The sequence below is a fragment of the Balaenoptera ricei genome, chromosome 10 (assembly GCF_028023285.1).
Source record: "Balaenoptera ricei isolate mBalRic1 chromosome 10, mBalRic1.hap2, whole genome shotgun sequence".
In the NCBI taxonomy this organism is placed as follows: Eukaryota; Metazoa; Chordata; class Mammalia; order Artiodactyla; family Balaenopteridae; genus Balaenoptera; species Balaenoptera ricei.
In genome coordinates, this window is record NC_082648.1 from 106,576,920 (window position 1) to 106,593,464 (window position 16,545).

The 16,545-nt window shown below is 52.2% G+C and overlaps 1 protein-coding gene across 1 annotated transcript in view; it reads right to left on the reverse strand.

The window, feature by feature from the left end:
* The window catches only part of TTLL8 (tubulin tyrosine ligase like 8), a 41,582-nt gene that overhangs the window by 22,711 nt on the left and 2,326 nt on the right, over window positions 1-16,545 (reverse strand). Inside the window, exons 3-8 of the mRNA XM_059934908.1 lie at window positions 10,333-10,424; window positions 6,431-6,569; window positions 5,687-5,760; window positions 4,218-4,346; window positions 2,831-2,945; window positions 1,238-1,363 (exon numbers count right to left, since the gene is read on the reverse strand). Of these exons, the coding sequence (XP_059790891.1) occupies window positions 1,238-1,363; window positions 2,831-2,945; window positions 4,218-4,346; window positions 5,687-5,760; window positions 6,431-6,569; window positions 10,333-10,424 (675 nt within the window). The remainder of the gene's footprint in view (window positions 1-1,237; window positions 1,364-2,830; window positions 2,946-4,217; window positions 4,347-5,686; window positions 5,761-6,430; window positions 6,570-10,332; window positions 10,425-16,545) is intronic.

Here is a 16,545-nt window from a genome sequence, read left to right on the forward strand (position 1 = left end):
CAATAAAGTACTGGTATCCAAAATATGCAAAGAACCCTTAAAACTCAACAATAAAACAAACACCCCAATTTAAAACTGGAGGGAAGCTGAACAGACTTCTCACCAAAGAATATATACAGATGGCAAATAAGTATATTAAAAGATGTTTAACATCATATATTGTCAGGGGAATGAAAATTAAAACAACAGTGAGATACCACTACACACCTATTAGGACAGCCAAGATCCAGAGCACTGACGTCACCAAATGCTCACCAGGATGTGGAGCAACAGGAACTCTCATCATTGCTAGTGGGAACACAAACTGGTGTAGCAACCACTTTGGAACACAGTTTGGCAGTTTCTTACCAAACTAAACATACTCTTGCCATATTATCCAGCAGTCGTGATCCTTGGTATTTACCAAGTGAGTTGAAAACTTACAGCTGCACAAAAGCCTGTATGCAGCTTTAATCATAACTGCCAAGACTTGAAAGCACCCAAGATGTCCTTCAACAGGTGACTGGATGAACAAACTCTGTTCCATCCAGACAGTGGAATGTTACTCAGTGCTAAAGAGAAATGAGCTATCAAGTCATGAAAAGACATGGAGGGGCCTTAAATGCACATTAGTAAGTGAAAGAAGCCTGTCTGAATCATATATACCGTATGATTCCGACTGTATGACATTTTGGAAAAGGCAAAGCTGTGGCGACAATAAAAAGATAAGGTTTTGGGGGGAAGGAGGAATGAACAGGCTGAGCACAGAGGATTTTTAGGGCAGTGAAACTACTCTGAAAGATACTATATCAGTGGATACATGTCATTATACATTTGTCCAAACCAAGAGGGAACCGTGATGTAAACTGTGGAGTCTGGGTGATGATGATGTGTCAGTGTAGGTCCATCACTTATAACAAATGCACCGTCTGGAGGAGGATGTTGATACAGGGGAGGAAAGCGCAGAGGGTACACGGGACAACTCTATACCTCCTGCTCAACTTTGCTGTGAACCTAAAACTGTTCTATGAAAGTGAATAACAACAAAAAGGACGTATTTGGGTCTTGTAGGCCTAAACCCACGGTGGCCCACGACTCCCTACATGACCCAGGAGCGCCATTCCCGTGGGATTCTGCTGGAAGAGACTGGGGGTCGGGGCAGAGCTGCAGCCCCGCCCTGGATGCACACCTCCACGGCCCCTCCTGCCACTGTCCTCCCGGGGTGGCACGGCCTTGGCCATGCCAAGGCGGCACACACCTTGCCTGTTGCTGGGGTCACTGTCACCGGCCTTCTCCCTCCAGCCCTTGGGTGTGCTCCTGCTGCAGTTCTGCTGGCTGACCACCCACTTGAGGATGCTGGAGGCCACCGTGCGCCGGAAGTCGTCTGAAAGGACACCAAGCCGTCGCCCCCCTGCCTGCGCTGGGGACGGGAGCTCAGCCAGCGCCAGCCATTCCCAGCCCGGGCATCCCACTGCGTGCGGGGGCCTCACTCCTGCCTCAGAGCCCTCCGGGGGCCGGGTGCTCCCCCACTGCCCCGCCCTGCCCACACCCTCCACCTCCACACTCATCCTCCCTCCTCTGTGGAGGGGAGTTTCATCCACCCCAGCTGCACATCCACCCTGCCTACAGGCCCAGAGGCAGAATCCACGCACCCCGTTCCCTGCCCCTCTCCTGCACCCCCAGGGCCACGGTCTGTGGGCACCGTCACCACCTCTCCCTGCCCCTGTGTTCTCAGCCCTGCACAGAGGGATCCTTCTAGAAGAGCCCCCTGCTGACAGCACCGGGACCCTCCCCATCACACGAGCCCCTCCGGACCTTCCTGGACATGTTTGTTGGCTCCCACCGCTCTAACTGTGGGTGGCTGGGGGCCCGGCTGTATCCACCAGCGCAGAGGCAGCTCAGGGTCCCCCAGACCCAGGCTTGGGGCCAGGCTGCCTCTGAGCGCCTGTCACATGCCAGGGGCAGCGGCCAGGGGAGCCTCGCCTCCGTGAGGGGCCTGGGAGGCGAGGCTGCTCCCCACCCCAAGTTGCTGGATATTCCAGCAACTTCTCTCCCAAACCTGCTCCTTCCCCACCTCAGCTGAGGCCACCCCACCGGGTATCCACCTGCCTGGCAGCTACTGCTGCCCTGGAAACATCCAGAACCTGAGCCCCCCACGCAGCCCCTCACCCACCCTCCTCCGTCCATCAGAACAAATGCTCCTGAGATCACCAGCCCCTCTGCCCGAGGACGTGCGGGCACACTGCCTGCTCCAGGGCTGGCCTGGAGCTCCCCAGTCGGCTGCCCTCAGCCTCCCTCGCCTCTGGGTCTCCACCCAGCACCCCATCTTGCGAGGTCCCCGCTCATGGTCCTGCCCCCACTGCACTTCTCACCTCTGCCCTGCCCCCAACCCTGCCTTGTCCTGCATCCGGCCATTGGCTCCTGGGAGCCCCGGCCTGGGGTCAGGGCACAGGGCAGGGGTGCTGGGCAGATGCCGCTCTCTACAGCCTCCCAGATGGGCGCTCAGGAAACATGCCCCCCCCCCCCCCGAACGACCCCCCTCCCTGCCTGCCCTGACCTTCTCCTTCTCTCTCCTGTGCCTCCAGGCAGATCGGACCAGGGACCAGCCTTTGTCCCCAGCCCAGAGCCCGTCGTCCCCGTGTGCCCCAGGCACCCAGACCCGGGCCCAGCACCAACCCCACGCCGGCCTCTCCCAGGTGCTGGGATGGGACCGGGCCCTCCCCCATCACCCCACCCCCACCCCCAGCCCTGGGGCCCCTCCTGCAGGAAGGTGGGCCAGAAAGAGGCCCCGCCGGGTTTCCTGGCCCAGCACTCAACGCCAGGCGCCTCGGCCGGGCCGCCAGCCACTCACCCAGGAACTCCTGCTTCTCGCTCTCGGTGCAGAGGCCGTAGCAGCGTGGGAAGAAGGAGGCGGGGTTGGCCTGGACATACCACGGCAGGCTCCGCAGGCTCAAGCACAGCCCGATCTCCAGAGACAGCGGCACGTCAGGCCCGCCGGCCACGCGCCGGGCCAGCTCGGACCAGTGTCAGTGCCCGCAGGCCGGCTGGGCAGCACCGGCTCCAGTGGGCTCCTGGGAGGGCACCTCCTGGAGCGGCCCCTCCCCAGCCCCCCGGCCCCTCCACCCCCCGGCCAGCTGGCCGAGCAGCCGCGTGACCCGACGTGCAGGCCGGGGCCTCGGGCTCACCCTCTGGCCGGTGGCAGGCACGGCAGGCCCAAGGGCGGGGGGGGCCGTCTGGGGGCCCCCAGAGCGGAAGGCGCTGCATCCACCTCCTGGTCCCCGAAGGGCTGCGGCTCAGGCCCAGGAGCGGTGCAGGCGAGAGCTCACGGGTCTACATCGCAGCCGCCCCCCGCCCCCAGCCCCCGCTCTGCCCCCTGGACGCCGCACTGTTCGTTAAAGAGGCCCGGGGCCACTCCTCAACGCTTCTGAAGAGAAGTGCCACGTGCCCGGGAAACGTAGCCCCTGTCGGCTGCTGGGAGCATTGGTGCCAGCCCCACCCGGGGGTCTTTGCGGGGCGCCCGACCCCACTGGGCCGTCCGCAGGCATCGCCCACACCCGGAAGGACACCAGCGGCCCAAGGCCTGGCGAGGATGCGGGGGGCCCGAGCCCTACAGGGAGCCCCGGGGGCAGACGTGCACTTCGTCCCTGCCCCTCTGTCACCCGTGAGGGTTTAGGGGACCGTGCCCTTGTTGCCAGGGAAGCCCCTTTACCCTGTCTCTCCCAGGGGGTACACACAGGCCTGTCCGTCCCGGGCTGGCCCCGCCCCTAACCTCAGCCTTCAGGGTAAATGGGGCTGGCGGCTGAAAGGGGGTGAGGGCAGGAAGTGCCCGTGTGGCAATGCCCCCCTGCGGTTGGAAGTCACAGCGCAGGTGAGGGTGGCCCGGCCGCCCTGGGATCCAGAGCCCCTCCAGGGCCCAGAGCCTGAGTCGGGCTGTGGTGGAGGCCGTCACCTGCCCTGTCTTGGGCTTGGCCTGTGCGCCCAGAGGACAGTGCTTCTGTGGCCTTGGGGCCACCCAGGAACACAGGGCGAGGGGCACAGGGGCTCTGGGGGGGGCGGTTTGCGGGCAGCAGCTCTGAGCGGCTCTGGACACTGACGCCGGGCCAGGTCAGCAGGAGGCTCCAGTCCTGGAGAGGAGCCCCGAGGGAACCAGTCCCCGTGTGGCTCTCCCAGCCCCGGAGGTGCTGGCACTTCAGGAGGCAGGGTGCTGCCCCGCCTGCGCCCCCAGCCCTCCCACTCACCTTGGTGGTGAAGGACGCCGTCTTCCCGTAGTGATTCAGCATCTGGTCGCAGCTCAGACGGTGATAGTCAATGATGTCCCTTTTGATTGTCCAGAGGAAGTATGGTGTTTCATTTTTTACCAACCTGGACTGGCAAGAAAAAACCTTTATCCACACCCAGCCCCCAAGGCTCACGTCTCTGACAATGGGACACGCCGGGACTAAAGGAACCGGGGTTTAGGTGAGAAGCGGTGTGTGATTTCTGTGACTCTCCCATCCTGACTGCGGCCTCGCACGTTCCTCGAGGGTCTCTCGCGGGCTCACGTGGGAGCAGCTACCACACGGGGCTTCCGATGGCACGGGGGTGGGGGGCTTCGGGCTCTGGGCTGCAGGGGCCCCGAGTGGGGTCTGAGCTGCGCCCCCCGTGGGTGCCCACGCCGGCCGCAGGGACACACCACGTGTGGACCTGGGAGAGTCCCCCTCCCTGGCCTCCGGGACACAAGCTCCTCCGCTGCCCCCGCACCTTCAGGATGCAGGGGCCCAGGAGAGCCGCTGTCATTTGTCACAGTGTGAGATGAACCGTCGTACACGGAAGTTTAGACAGCGGCTTGGTGGCCACCCGGGCGCCCGGGGTGAGAAACGGCCTTCCGTCCAGAGCTGTCGCTCCCGCGCAGGCCCGGCCCCCTGGACCCACCCCCGCCGACTCCCCACACCCCCTACCCGCGGGCGCCCCCCCCCCAGCCTCACGGCCGACTTTCACAGAAAGGAATCGGCTCTGGGAACTTGCAGTGATGGGCTCCCCGCCTGTCGGGTCTTTGCCCGCTTCTCTTTGATCGTCACCTGCTCCTGACGTGTGAGCGCGTCGCACGTTCTGAGTATCAGATCTTTTAACTCGTAAGCCCTGCAAGTACCTCCCTGAGTGGCTCGTCTTTCCGTTCTGTTCACGGGGTCACATGAGAGACAGGAGCTCTCCAGTGCGGTCAACGCGTCACGCTTGCTCGCGGTGCACGCTGTTTGGTCTCGTTTTAACTTTCTCCCCTCCCCTGAGTCGCAGTGACCCTCTGCTACCGGCCAGCAGAGCCCTCCCGGGGCAGCTCAGCGCTGCAGAGCCCGTCCCTGACGGCTGACCGGCCAGCAGGCAGCATCGCGGCCCGGGAGCCCGGCCCTGTGGCGGCTGCCCCGCCCCGAAGGCAGGCGCTGCGTCCCGCAGACTCCGCCTCCGCCGTCGCCGCCTGGGGGCCGTTCTGAGCGGGTCCCACGGGGTTTCCGCAGACGACAGGCCCAGCTTGCCTGCTCACCCGTGGAGGCACACACGTGGACACTCAGAGACACGGGGCACACGGACGCACACACGTGCACACGCATGCACACGCACGCATGTCCTCGAGGCAGGGCGTGACCGTGGCTTTGCCACATCTCTCCCCCCCAGAACGCGGCACAAAGGCAGGTAAACGTCAGCTGAGGCCCCTCCGGAGCCCACGGGGACCTACCATCACATCGTGGATGTCGTCTGTTTTCTCCAAAGCCACTTCTTGATTTCCTTTGCCTTCAGCACGTTTGTTTTCTGCAAACACAACACACAGGAGATGTCAGTGCATCATGGCCGGAAGGCGTGACCACAGCCGGGCCCACGACAGGGCCCAGTGCGGAGGAGGTGCCCCCGTGGGTCCCGAAAGGAGCAGGGTCGAGTCAGGCTCGGGAGTCCACCGCATGGCACCCCCGCCAGGGGCCGTGCCAGGGTCGGGGACCCGGGACGTGGGCAGGGCCGTGAGCTGGGTCTCAAGCACCGTGTGGGACGGGGCCCAGCGCAGACCCTGGAGCCAAGAGGATGCAGACTCTGCAGAGCAGGGGGCAGGCACGGGGGGGGGGGGGGGTCAGGGAGGACCAGTGACCAGGGGCTGGGTGCAGCGGGCACTGCAGGGGGCCAAGCAGTGACCACTCGGGAGCTGAGGCCAGAGGAGGGACAGCCAGGGCCAGGCCGCTAAAGGACGATGGACACCATCCAGGCACAGGAGGAGGTCTGCGCATGGACGGTGGGACACCAAGAAGTGACCAGTACCAGGGTTTGAAAGGGCTCGCCAGGGCCTGGACGCCTGGGGCGGGGGCCAGGAGGTGACTCCTTCCCCAGGGGTGAGGCCACAGCACAGGACCCGCAGAATCGACTCACGTCTGGGTCCTCGTGACATACACACAAACGTCTCACACCGAAACACAAGACGCTTCCGATACTGTACCTGGCGCTCCTTCCCCTTCGTCTTCGACACTCGGAACGACCTTGGGCAGAAAGTGGAACCTCTTCTCCACCCAGCCCTTCCTCCGCAGGGCGGCCCGGATCACCGGGTAGTGTCCGTAGATGGAGAAGATCTTCTTTTCCTTGAATTGCAAGAGTGTATTTGGAATGAAAGAATTGAAAACGAGTTAATTTTGTCTCTGTAAGAGGCGTCTACTATCAGGATGACGCCGGCTGCACCGGCGGGAAGGCACCCGTGTTCTGCTCCGAGAAGACCACCCAGGAGCGTTGGCACGGCCGACGGGTTGGGGCCGGGCAGCCCCCGGGCAGGCCCACTCTGCTGTGTGTGTGCCTGCTGCCCCAAACGTGGAGGCCAGAAGGCACAGCACAGCCAGGACCCCGGTGCTTCCTGAGGCTCAGACCCCAGCTCAGGGCAGCTCCAGGTCTGAAAGGTGGGATGCAGGACAGGGCCCGAGGGCCTGTGCTCTGTGGCTTTCTTTTCTCTGCAAAGGTGACCGTCCCTCACGCCTGGGGTGGGGAAGCTCCCCGAGGTTTGAGAGGAGAGGGGGGAACAAATGCCCACCAATGGCTGGAGGGGCAGTGCGAACTGCCCAGGGCCAGCACCAGGGGAGCTGGGGACTCTGCCCATCACTGTGGGAATGAGCCCAGCTGCCAGGGGCCAGGCAGGGAGTTGGTAGCTGGCGTCCTCTGCCTTCCCAGCCAAGGGACAGTGGGCAGGAGAGTGATGGTCATGCTGGAGCCCCAGGGCCCATGCTGCTGAGGACACAGCCTGGACACATCCGTTGGACAGGGTCAGAGGGCGGCAGCTGCAGGGCAGGGTCAGGGAACAGGGGTATGGTCAGCAGTGAGCTTAGGGCCTCATTAGCTTAGGGCCTCATGAGCTTGTGAGAGCAGGAGAGGAGGCCAGGGCAGCAGGGGGAGGCGGCTCAAACTCACTAGGGTCCCTAATTAGACTCTGAGTTTGAAAGACAGATTATCCTGAGTGGGCCTGACCTAATCAGGTGTGCCGCTTAAAAGAGGGTCCAGGATTCTCTCAAGTCAGAGATTGAAAACAGCAGAGACTGTCTCTCTCCACTGCTGGCTTTGAAGAAGGTGCCACAAGGAAATTAATTCTGCCAACAAGCTGAGGAAGATTGGAAACTTCCCCTGTTGAGCCTTCAGATGAGACCCCACCTGGCTGATGCTTCATTTCACCCTTGACAGACACTGAGCAGAGGACCCAGCCTGGACCCCTGACCCACAGGAGATAATACGTGGTGTGTTTAAGCAGCTAAATTCATGGTGATTTGTCAAGCAGCATTGGTAGCTAACACGGGTCCCAGTGGGAGGAATGGGAACACATGCCAAGAACGTGTGGGCTTGTGGCCAGATGCTGAGAGCTCAAGTCCCAGTGCCCACATGAAAGACCTCCAAGCCCCCTTCTAACCAGAACCTCAGTCCGAAGCCTGGCCTCACCCTCGACAGGGCCGTGCACCACGACAGGGGCCGCTGCGAGGAGAGGCGGGTAGGGAGTATGAAAACAGCAGGAATGTCAGTGCCCTGCAGCTCCAGCAAGACCTCCCAGCCGCCCCCAATCCTCTCCTTAACTGGAGTCGAACTGAACGACTTCAGAAAATCTGATTAACTTTAATAAGTCAGCACAGTACAATACATAAGGCAACTACAAAAGAACAAAAAAAGAGTACAAGATTTCTGACATAAGAGAGGGAAAATGGAATAATAAAAAGTCATCAGTCCACAAGGAAGCATGAAAGGAGAGGAAAACTGAGCAGACAGCACAAACCAAATGAATGAAACACGGTGGGAATATACCAGTGTTTAATTATAGATAAATGCACAAAATGCTCCAGTTAAAAGGTAAAGAGTGCCAGACTATATCTTTTTTTAATCTAAATCTATGTCGTTTCCAGGACAAAATCAAAAGCACAACCCTACAGATAGATAAAAAATAAAAGGATCTGTATATGAGACAGAATAGCCTTTGGGACAAATAAACATCACTAAAGTAAAGAAAATCATCCCATAATTTAAAGAAAACATTCAATTCACCAGAAAGATACATTTGCACCCATGAAGACGGCTATAAATTATACAGAGCAAAAACTAGCAGAAACACAAAGTAGACAAATCCACAATTACAACAGGATATTTAACACGCTTCTCTCAGTAAATTGGAGAACACAGAGACAAAAAAATTTCAATAAGGCTAGAAGACTTCAACAACGCAAATAACAAGCTCTACCCTGATGGCTGTGAATATAGCACTCTACATCAACTTTTATATAAATTAACAAAATGCTAGGTATAAAGCTGGTCTGAACACATTTCAATGGAATAACATTGTGCCCATTACATTCTCAACCACAGGCAATCAAACTAGAAACCAATAACAAAATAACTAGAAAAATAGCCGCCAGTTTAGAAATTAAGAACTATAGTTTTAAGTAACACACAATCAATGAAAAGCAATAATATGAATTATAAAATACTTTGAACTGAATCTCATCAAAAACACTACAAAATGAAATCTTTTGAAATGCAGCTAAAGCGGTACTTAGAGGGATGTTTGTAGCCCTGAATGTTTATATGTTTTAAGGCCTCAGAAGAAAATCTGAAAATTAAATTCTACTTATATGAAGTCCCAGAAAGGACCATGATAGGAAGCACAGAAAGCACGTCCGTGGTTGCCAGGATTGGGGAATAACCAGGGCGGGAGGCAGCTTCCAAGGGGGCAGAAGTGCTCTGTCGTGTCTGCAGGGGTTGATGCTGATTACATACGTCACCTGTGGGGTGCTTCTCTCTCCAGGTACATCCAGCCCATCACAGCCTGAGCTGTGCATTTATGATCTGTACACTCGCACGTGTGTGCTGTGCTTCAGAAGAAAGTTACGGGAATGAGCACATTTCCACGTGTTAATGTGTGTTGGATTTGTCAGTGCTTCCCCACTGTCCCGGCCTGAGCAATGCGAACGTGTGATAAGGACAGAGGATCATGTTCTCAAAGTGGTAGCCATGGAGCCATCTGCCCCCATTCGAAGAACGCTTGTCCTTCTTTATCTCCCCCAAATTCTCCCGTCCTGGTGAAAGGTAGGCCTCCCCCTTGGGGAAGTGGGTGGGTATGCCAGCTGCCCCACTAGAGCCCCAGAGTTCCTCTCCTGGGCACAAACCTCTCTCACATGCAAGTGTCCTCACCGTGTCACCCGGGGGCCTGGGGCGGGGGGAGCGGATGGGAGGGGGTCTGTGAGTCACTAGGAGTCTGTCCCTTGTCTGGGATGTGTGTCCACAGCTGCAGTCACACGACTGCATGGCTGCAGGAGAGATTTTTACCGTGTATGTGTCTGCATTTTTTGAATTTTGAAAGCATTACCTATTTCAAAAGTACAGCTGAAACATAAAGTAACTCTGGCAGAAGCCTCCACGCGGGGGCCAGGACTGCGGGGGTGCCTCACCTCAGGGGGAGGGCATCAGAGGCAACGAACTCACTCTCCAAATTCCAAAACGAATTTCTGTTCTTAAAAAGTACCCCTCCCTTGGGCTTCCCTGGTGGTGCAGTGGTTGAGAGTCTGCCTGCCAATGCAGGGGACACGGGTTCGAGCCCTGGTCTGGGAAGATCCCACATGCCGCGGAGCGACTAGGCCCGTGAGCCACAACTACTGAGCCTGCGCGTCTGGAGCCTGTGCTCCGCAACAAGAGAAGCCGCGATAGTGAGAGGCCCGCGCACCGCGATGAGGCGTGGCCCCCGCTTGCCACAACTAGAGAAAGCCCTCGCACAGAAACGAAGACCCTACACAGCCATAAAATAAATAAATAAATAAATAATTTAAAAAAAAAAAAAAAAAAAACGGAGAAAAGTACCCCTCCCACTGAGCCCCAAAGAACATTTACCTTGATTGCCTTGTCCGTTAATTGTCTTGCTATTTTGTATATGTCTAATTTGGGGGAAGAAATCAAGTCTTGGGAAATTCCTCGTTTTAATTCTACAAAAGAGAAACAGACATCAAGGCAAAGGAAAGAGCAAACAAGTGACATTCGGACTCAGGAGACACCAGCCTAATCCCCATGTCCAGCCCCCCATGGCGCTCGGTCAGCCCTCAGCCTCTGCCTGGGCCAGCCTTCCAGCCACCAGCCCCTCTGGGCCCCTCTCTGGACCCTGGCCACGACTCCCATCAGCACACAGCAAGTGTAGCAGCGTCCATATAAACATTAAAATGAAAACCCTCGTCCCTGCACCCTGCCCACTCCCTCCTCCACCTCTCAGCTCTCCTCTCTCCACAGCCTGTCTGCTGGCTCCACCACAGACAAGCTCGGGCCAAGGTCACACACGCACAGGCCAATCCCACGGTCACTCCCTGTGTCCTGGCCTCTGCCAGCGCTGGACACTCAGCCGGCCAGCCCCTGCTGCCCTGAGCCCCGCTCTCCCTCCCTCACTGCCGCCCCTTCTCTCTCCCCACGCCCTAACTGTGGCCGGGCCCAGGCCCGGACCTCAGACATCTGTGTTTCGCCTCCCTGCCCACCCTGGGCCATCTCATCCCAGATGGTGGCTTGAATTCCACGGGGCAGATGCTCCTGCAGCGTACACACCCCGGCAGACCATCCGACCTCCCGACGCCTCCTGGACCCACAGTCCCTGGACGTCCAAAGAGCATCCCAGGTGGGCAGACAGGCAGTGGACACCCCGGCCACTCACCCACCTGCTCCTCCTGCAGCTCCCTCCACCCCGTGGACCCCAGAGACCCACATCCACGGAGCCAACTGATGCAGGCAAGGGAGAGCCCCGCGGCCCTGAGCGGGGGTGGGGCTGCAGCAGCGGCCCGTCCACACGGAGAGGGGAGCCCTAGCCCCACCTGGGGACACATGGTAACCAGACGTGAGTCACAGGCGCGAGTGTGAAAGTGTGCACAGGAGCCGGGAGGGGCTCTCAGAGCCTCGGGCAAGGCAGCAAGTCCGAGATGCTCCACAAAAGCACTGACCATCGAAGCTAAAATGGGCAAATCAGACTTTATCAAAATTGAAATGTTCTCCTCGGCTAAGAAAACGAGAAGGCAAACCCTAGACTGGGGCGAAAAGAAATACAATACATTCAACCAACAAAGCAGACACCAAGGTGCATCTGAGGGCTTCCACACGTGGGGAGTTCTGGACAAAGTCAGTTACAAACCACAGCAGGGCTGGCAGGACCACCAGGAGGACAAAGTGGCCTCAGCTGCAGATAGTGACAGGCACTGCCCTCAGTCACTGACACAACCACAAAGGTCAGCAAGGACGAGGATTGAATGTGACTGTCCAACCCTCACCTCACGAGCACACAGAACACCTCGCTCAACGGCCGCCATCCTGCTCATTCCAGGACACAGGGAACATTTATTAAAATTGACAACGGAGATGTTCTTAACCAATTTCAAAGGGACAGTAGCCACATAGATCATGTCCCCTGATCACAGAGCCGTGAAGTCAGGGAGTTTAATCAGAAGACAAAGTAACAATAGGAGACTAACACACATTTCACAAATGTGCTTCTGAATAACCCACATCAAAGAGGAGATCAGGATAAAAAGTAATGCATGTTTCTTAACTAAATGAGAGTTAAAATACCAAGTATCGAATCTTGTAGCTAGGTTCTGTTTATAAAGCAATTTTTAGCTGTAGATGCAAACAGTGGAAAATAATAAAGGCTAAGGACAGTCAGTGAAGCATCCATCTCAGATATTAGAAAGATCACCTCAAAGTCAAACCCAAAGAAATCACCAGAAAACTACCAGCAAATTCAAACCCAAACAAATTATCAATACCAGATATTACCAGAGGAGACATTAACAAAATGTTTTTGGGGGGACTTCCCTGGTGGCACAGTGGTTAAGAACCTGCCTGCCAATGCAGGGGACACAGGTTCAATCCCTGGTCCGGGAAGATCCCACATGCTGCGGAGCAACTAAGCCAGTGCGCCACAACTACTGAGCCCACGTGCCACAACTACTGAGCCTGTGCCTAGAGCCTGTGCTCCACAACAAGAGAAGCCACTGCAATGAGAAGCCCGTGCACCACAACGAAGAGTAGCCCCCGCTCTCCTCAACTAGAGAAAACCCGCATGCAGCAATGAAGACCCAACACAGCCAAAATTTAAAATAAATAATTTTTTTTTAAAAACCCACAAATGTACTATAAAGAAAATTAGCAAAACCAAAAGTTGGATCTTTGAAACATTTTTTTTCAAGTTGATAAACCTCTAAATAGACTGACCACAACACTATGAGACTAGAAATCAACTACAAGAAAAAAAAACTGCAAAAAACACAAACCCGTGGAGGGTAAACAATATGCTACTAAACAACCAATGAGTGACTGAAGAAATCAAAGAGGAAATTTTAAAATATATGGAGACAAATAAAAATGGAAACACAACAATCCAAACTCTATCAGACATAGCAAAAGCAGTTCTAAGAGGGAAGTTGTAGCGATACAAGCCTACCTCAGGGCACAAGAAAAATCTCAAATAAACAACCTAATCTTACACCTAAAGCAACTAGAAAAAGAAGAACAAAGGAAACCCAAAGTTAGTAGAAGGAAAGAAATCATAAAGATCAGAGCAGAAATAAATGAAATAGCAACTAAAAAAAACAATGGAAAAGATCAATGAAACTAAAATCTTGTTCTCTGAAAAGGTAAACAAAATTCATAAATCTTTAGCTACACTCATCAAGAAGAAAAGGAAGAGGGCCCAAATCAATAAAATCAGAAATGAAAAAGGAGAAGTTACAACCCACACCACAGAAATATAAAGGATCATAAGAGACTACTGCAAGCAACTCTATGCCAATACAGTGGACAACCTAGAAGAAATGGACAAATTCTTAGAAAGGTACACTCTCCCAAGACTGAACCAGGAAGAAACAGAAAATATGAACAGACCAATTACCAGTATTGAAATTGAATTAGTAATTTTAAAACTCCCAACCAGCAAAAGTCCAGGACCAGATGGCTGCACAGGTAAATTCTACCAAACATTTAGAGAAGAGTTAACACCTATCCTTCTGAAACTATTTCAAAAAACTGCAAAGGAAGAAACACTTACAAACTCATTCTATGAGGCCACTATCACCCTGATACCAAAACCAGACAAAGATATCACAAAAAAAGAAAATTACAGGCCAATATCACTGATGAACATAGATGCAAACATCCTCAACAAAATACCAGAAAACTGAATCCAACAATACATTAAAAGGATCATACACCATGATCAAGTGGGATTTATCCCAGGGATGCAAGGATTTTTCAATATCCACAAATCAGTCAACATGATACACCACATTAACAGACTGAAGAATAAAAACCACGTGATCATCTCAATAGATGAAGGAAAGGCTTTTGACAAAATTCAACATCATTTATGATGAAAACTCCCCAGAAAACAGGCTTAGAGGGAACCTACCTCAACATAATAAAGTCCATATATGACAAACCCACAGCTAACATCATACTCAGTGGTGAAAAGCATTACCTCTAAGATCAGGAACAAGACAAGAATGCCCACTCTCACCACTTTTATTCAACATAATTTTGGAAGTCCTAGCCACAGCAGTAAGAGAAGAGAAAGAAATAAAAGGAACCGAATTGGAAAGGAAGAAGTAAAACTGTCACTGTTTGCAGACGACATGATACTATACATAGAAAATCCTAAAGATGCCACCAGAAAACTACTAGAGCTCATCAGTGAATTATATGAAAATATAAAGTTGTAGGATACAAAATTAATATACAGAAATATGCTGCATTTCTATATACTAACAACAAAAAATCAGAGAGAGAAATTAAGAAAACAATCCCATTTATCATTGCATTGAAAAGAATAAAATACCTAGGGATAAACCTACCTAAGGAGGCAAAAAACCTGTAGTCCAAAAACTATAAGATGCTGATGAAAGAAATTGAAGATGACACAAACAGATGAAAAGATATACCGTGTTCTTGGATTGGAAGAATCAATATATTAAAATGACCACACTAGCCAAAGCAATCTATAGATTCAATTCAATCCCTATCAAATTACCAATGGCATTTTTCACAAAACTAGAACAAATAATTTTAAAATTTGTATGGAAACACAAAAGACCCTGAATAGCCAAAACAATCTTGAGAAAGAAGAATGGAGCTGGTGGCATCACACTCCCTGACTTCAGACTATACTACAAAGCTACAGTAATCAGAACAGTATGGTACTGGCACAAAAACAGAAATATAGATCAATGGATAGAGAGCCCAAAAATAAACCCATGCACTTATGGTCAATCAATCTACAAGGCAAGGATATACAATGGAGAAAAGAAAGCCTCTTCAATAAGTGGTGCTCGGAAAACTGGACAGCTACAGGTAAAAGAATGAAATTAGAACATTCTCTAACACCATATACAAAAATAAACTCAAAATGGATTAAAGACCTAAATGTAAGACTGGATAAAACTCCTAGAGGAAAACATAGGGAGAACACTCTTTGACATAAATTGCAGCAATATTTTTTTGATCCATCTCCTAAAGTAATGAAAATAAAAGCAAAAATAAACAAATGGGAACTAATTAAACTTGAAAGCTTTTGCACAGCAAAGGAAGCCATAAACAAAATGAAAAGACAACCTATGGACTGGAAGAACAAATTTGCAAATGATGCAACTGACAAGGGATTAATTTCCAAAATATATAAACAGCTCAGTATCAAACAAACAAACAACCCAATCAAAAAATGGGATTTAGAAGATCTAAACAGACATTTCTCCAAAGAAGACTTACAAATGGCAATAGGCACATGAAAAGATGCTCAATATCACTAATTACTAGAAAAATGCAAATCAAAACTACAATGAGGTATCACCTCACACCAGTCAGAATGGCCACCATCAAAAAGTCTACAAAGAGGGGCTTCCCTGGTGGCGCAGTGGTTGAGAATCTGCCTGCCAGTGCAGGGGACACGGGTTCGAGCCCTGGTCTGGGAAGATCCCACATGCCGCAGAGCAACTGGGCCCGTGAGCCACAACTACTGAGCCTGTGTGTCTGGAACCTGTGCTCCGCAACAGGAGAGGCCGTGACAGTGAGAGGTCCACGCACTGCGATGAAGAGTGGCCCCCACTCGCCATGACTAGAGAAAGCCCTCGCACAGAAACGAAGACCCAACACAGCCAAAAATAAATAAATAAATAAATAAATTTATTTTTTTTAAAAAGTCTACAAATAATAAATGCTGGAAAGGGTGTGGGGAAAGGGAACCCTCCTACACTGTTGGTGGGAATGTAAATTGGTGTAGCCACTATGGAGAAGAGAATGAAGGTTGCTTAAAAAACTAAAAATAGGGTTACCATATGATCTAGCAATCCCACTCCTGGGTGTATAGCTGGAAAAGACGAAAACTCTAATTTGAAAAGGTACATGCACCCCCATGTTCACAGCAGCACTATTTACAGTAGCCAAGACATGGAAGCGACCTAAATGTCCATCAACAGATGAATGAATAAAGAAGATGTGGTATACATATATATACATATACAATGAAATATTACTCAGCCACAAAAAAGAATGAAATAATGCCATTTGCAGCAACATGGATGGACCTAGAGATTATCATATTAAGTGAAGTAAGTCAGATAGAGAAAGACAAATATCATTTGATATCACTTATATGTGGAATCTAAAAAAATGATACAAATGAACTTACTTACAAAACAGAAATAGATTCACAGATATAGAAAACAAACTTACGGTTACCAAAGGAGAAAGGTGGGGGGGAGGAATAAATTAGGAGTTTGGGATTAACAGATACACACTACTATCTACAAAATAAATACACAACAAGGACCTGCTGTATAGCACAGGGAACAATATCTTGTAATAACCTATAATGGAAAAGAATCTGAAAAAGCATATATATATATAGCTGAATCACTTTGCTGTACACCTGAAATGAACACAACATTGTAAATCAACTATACTTCAATAAAAAAAGATATTATGAACATCCACATGTCAATAATTTGGCAATTCATATGAAATGGACATTTTCCTTAAACGACACTGCTTATCAAAAGTGACATAAAAGAAATAGAAAATCCAGAT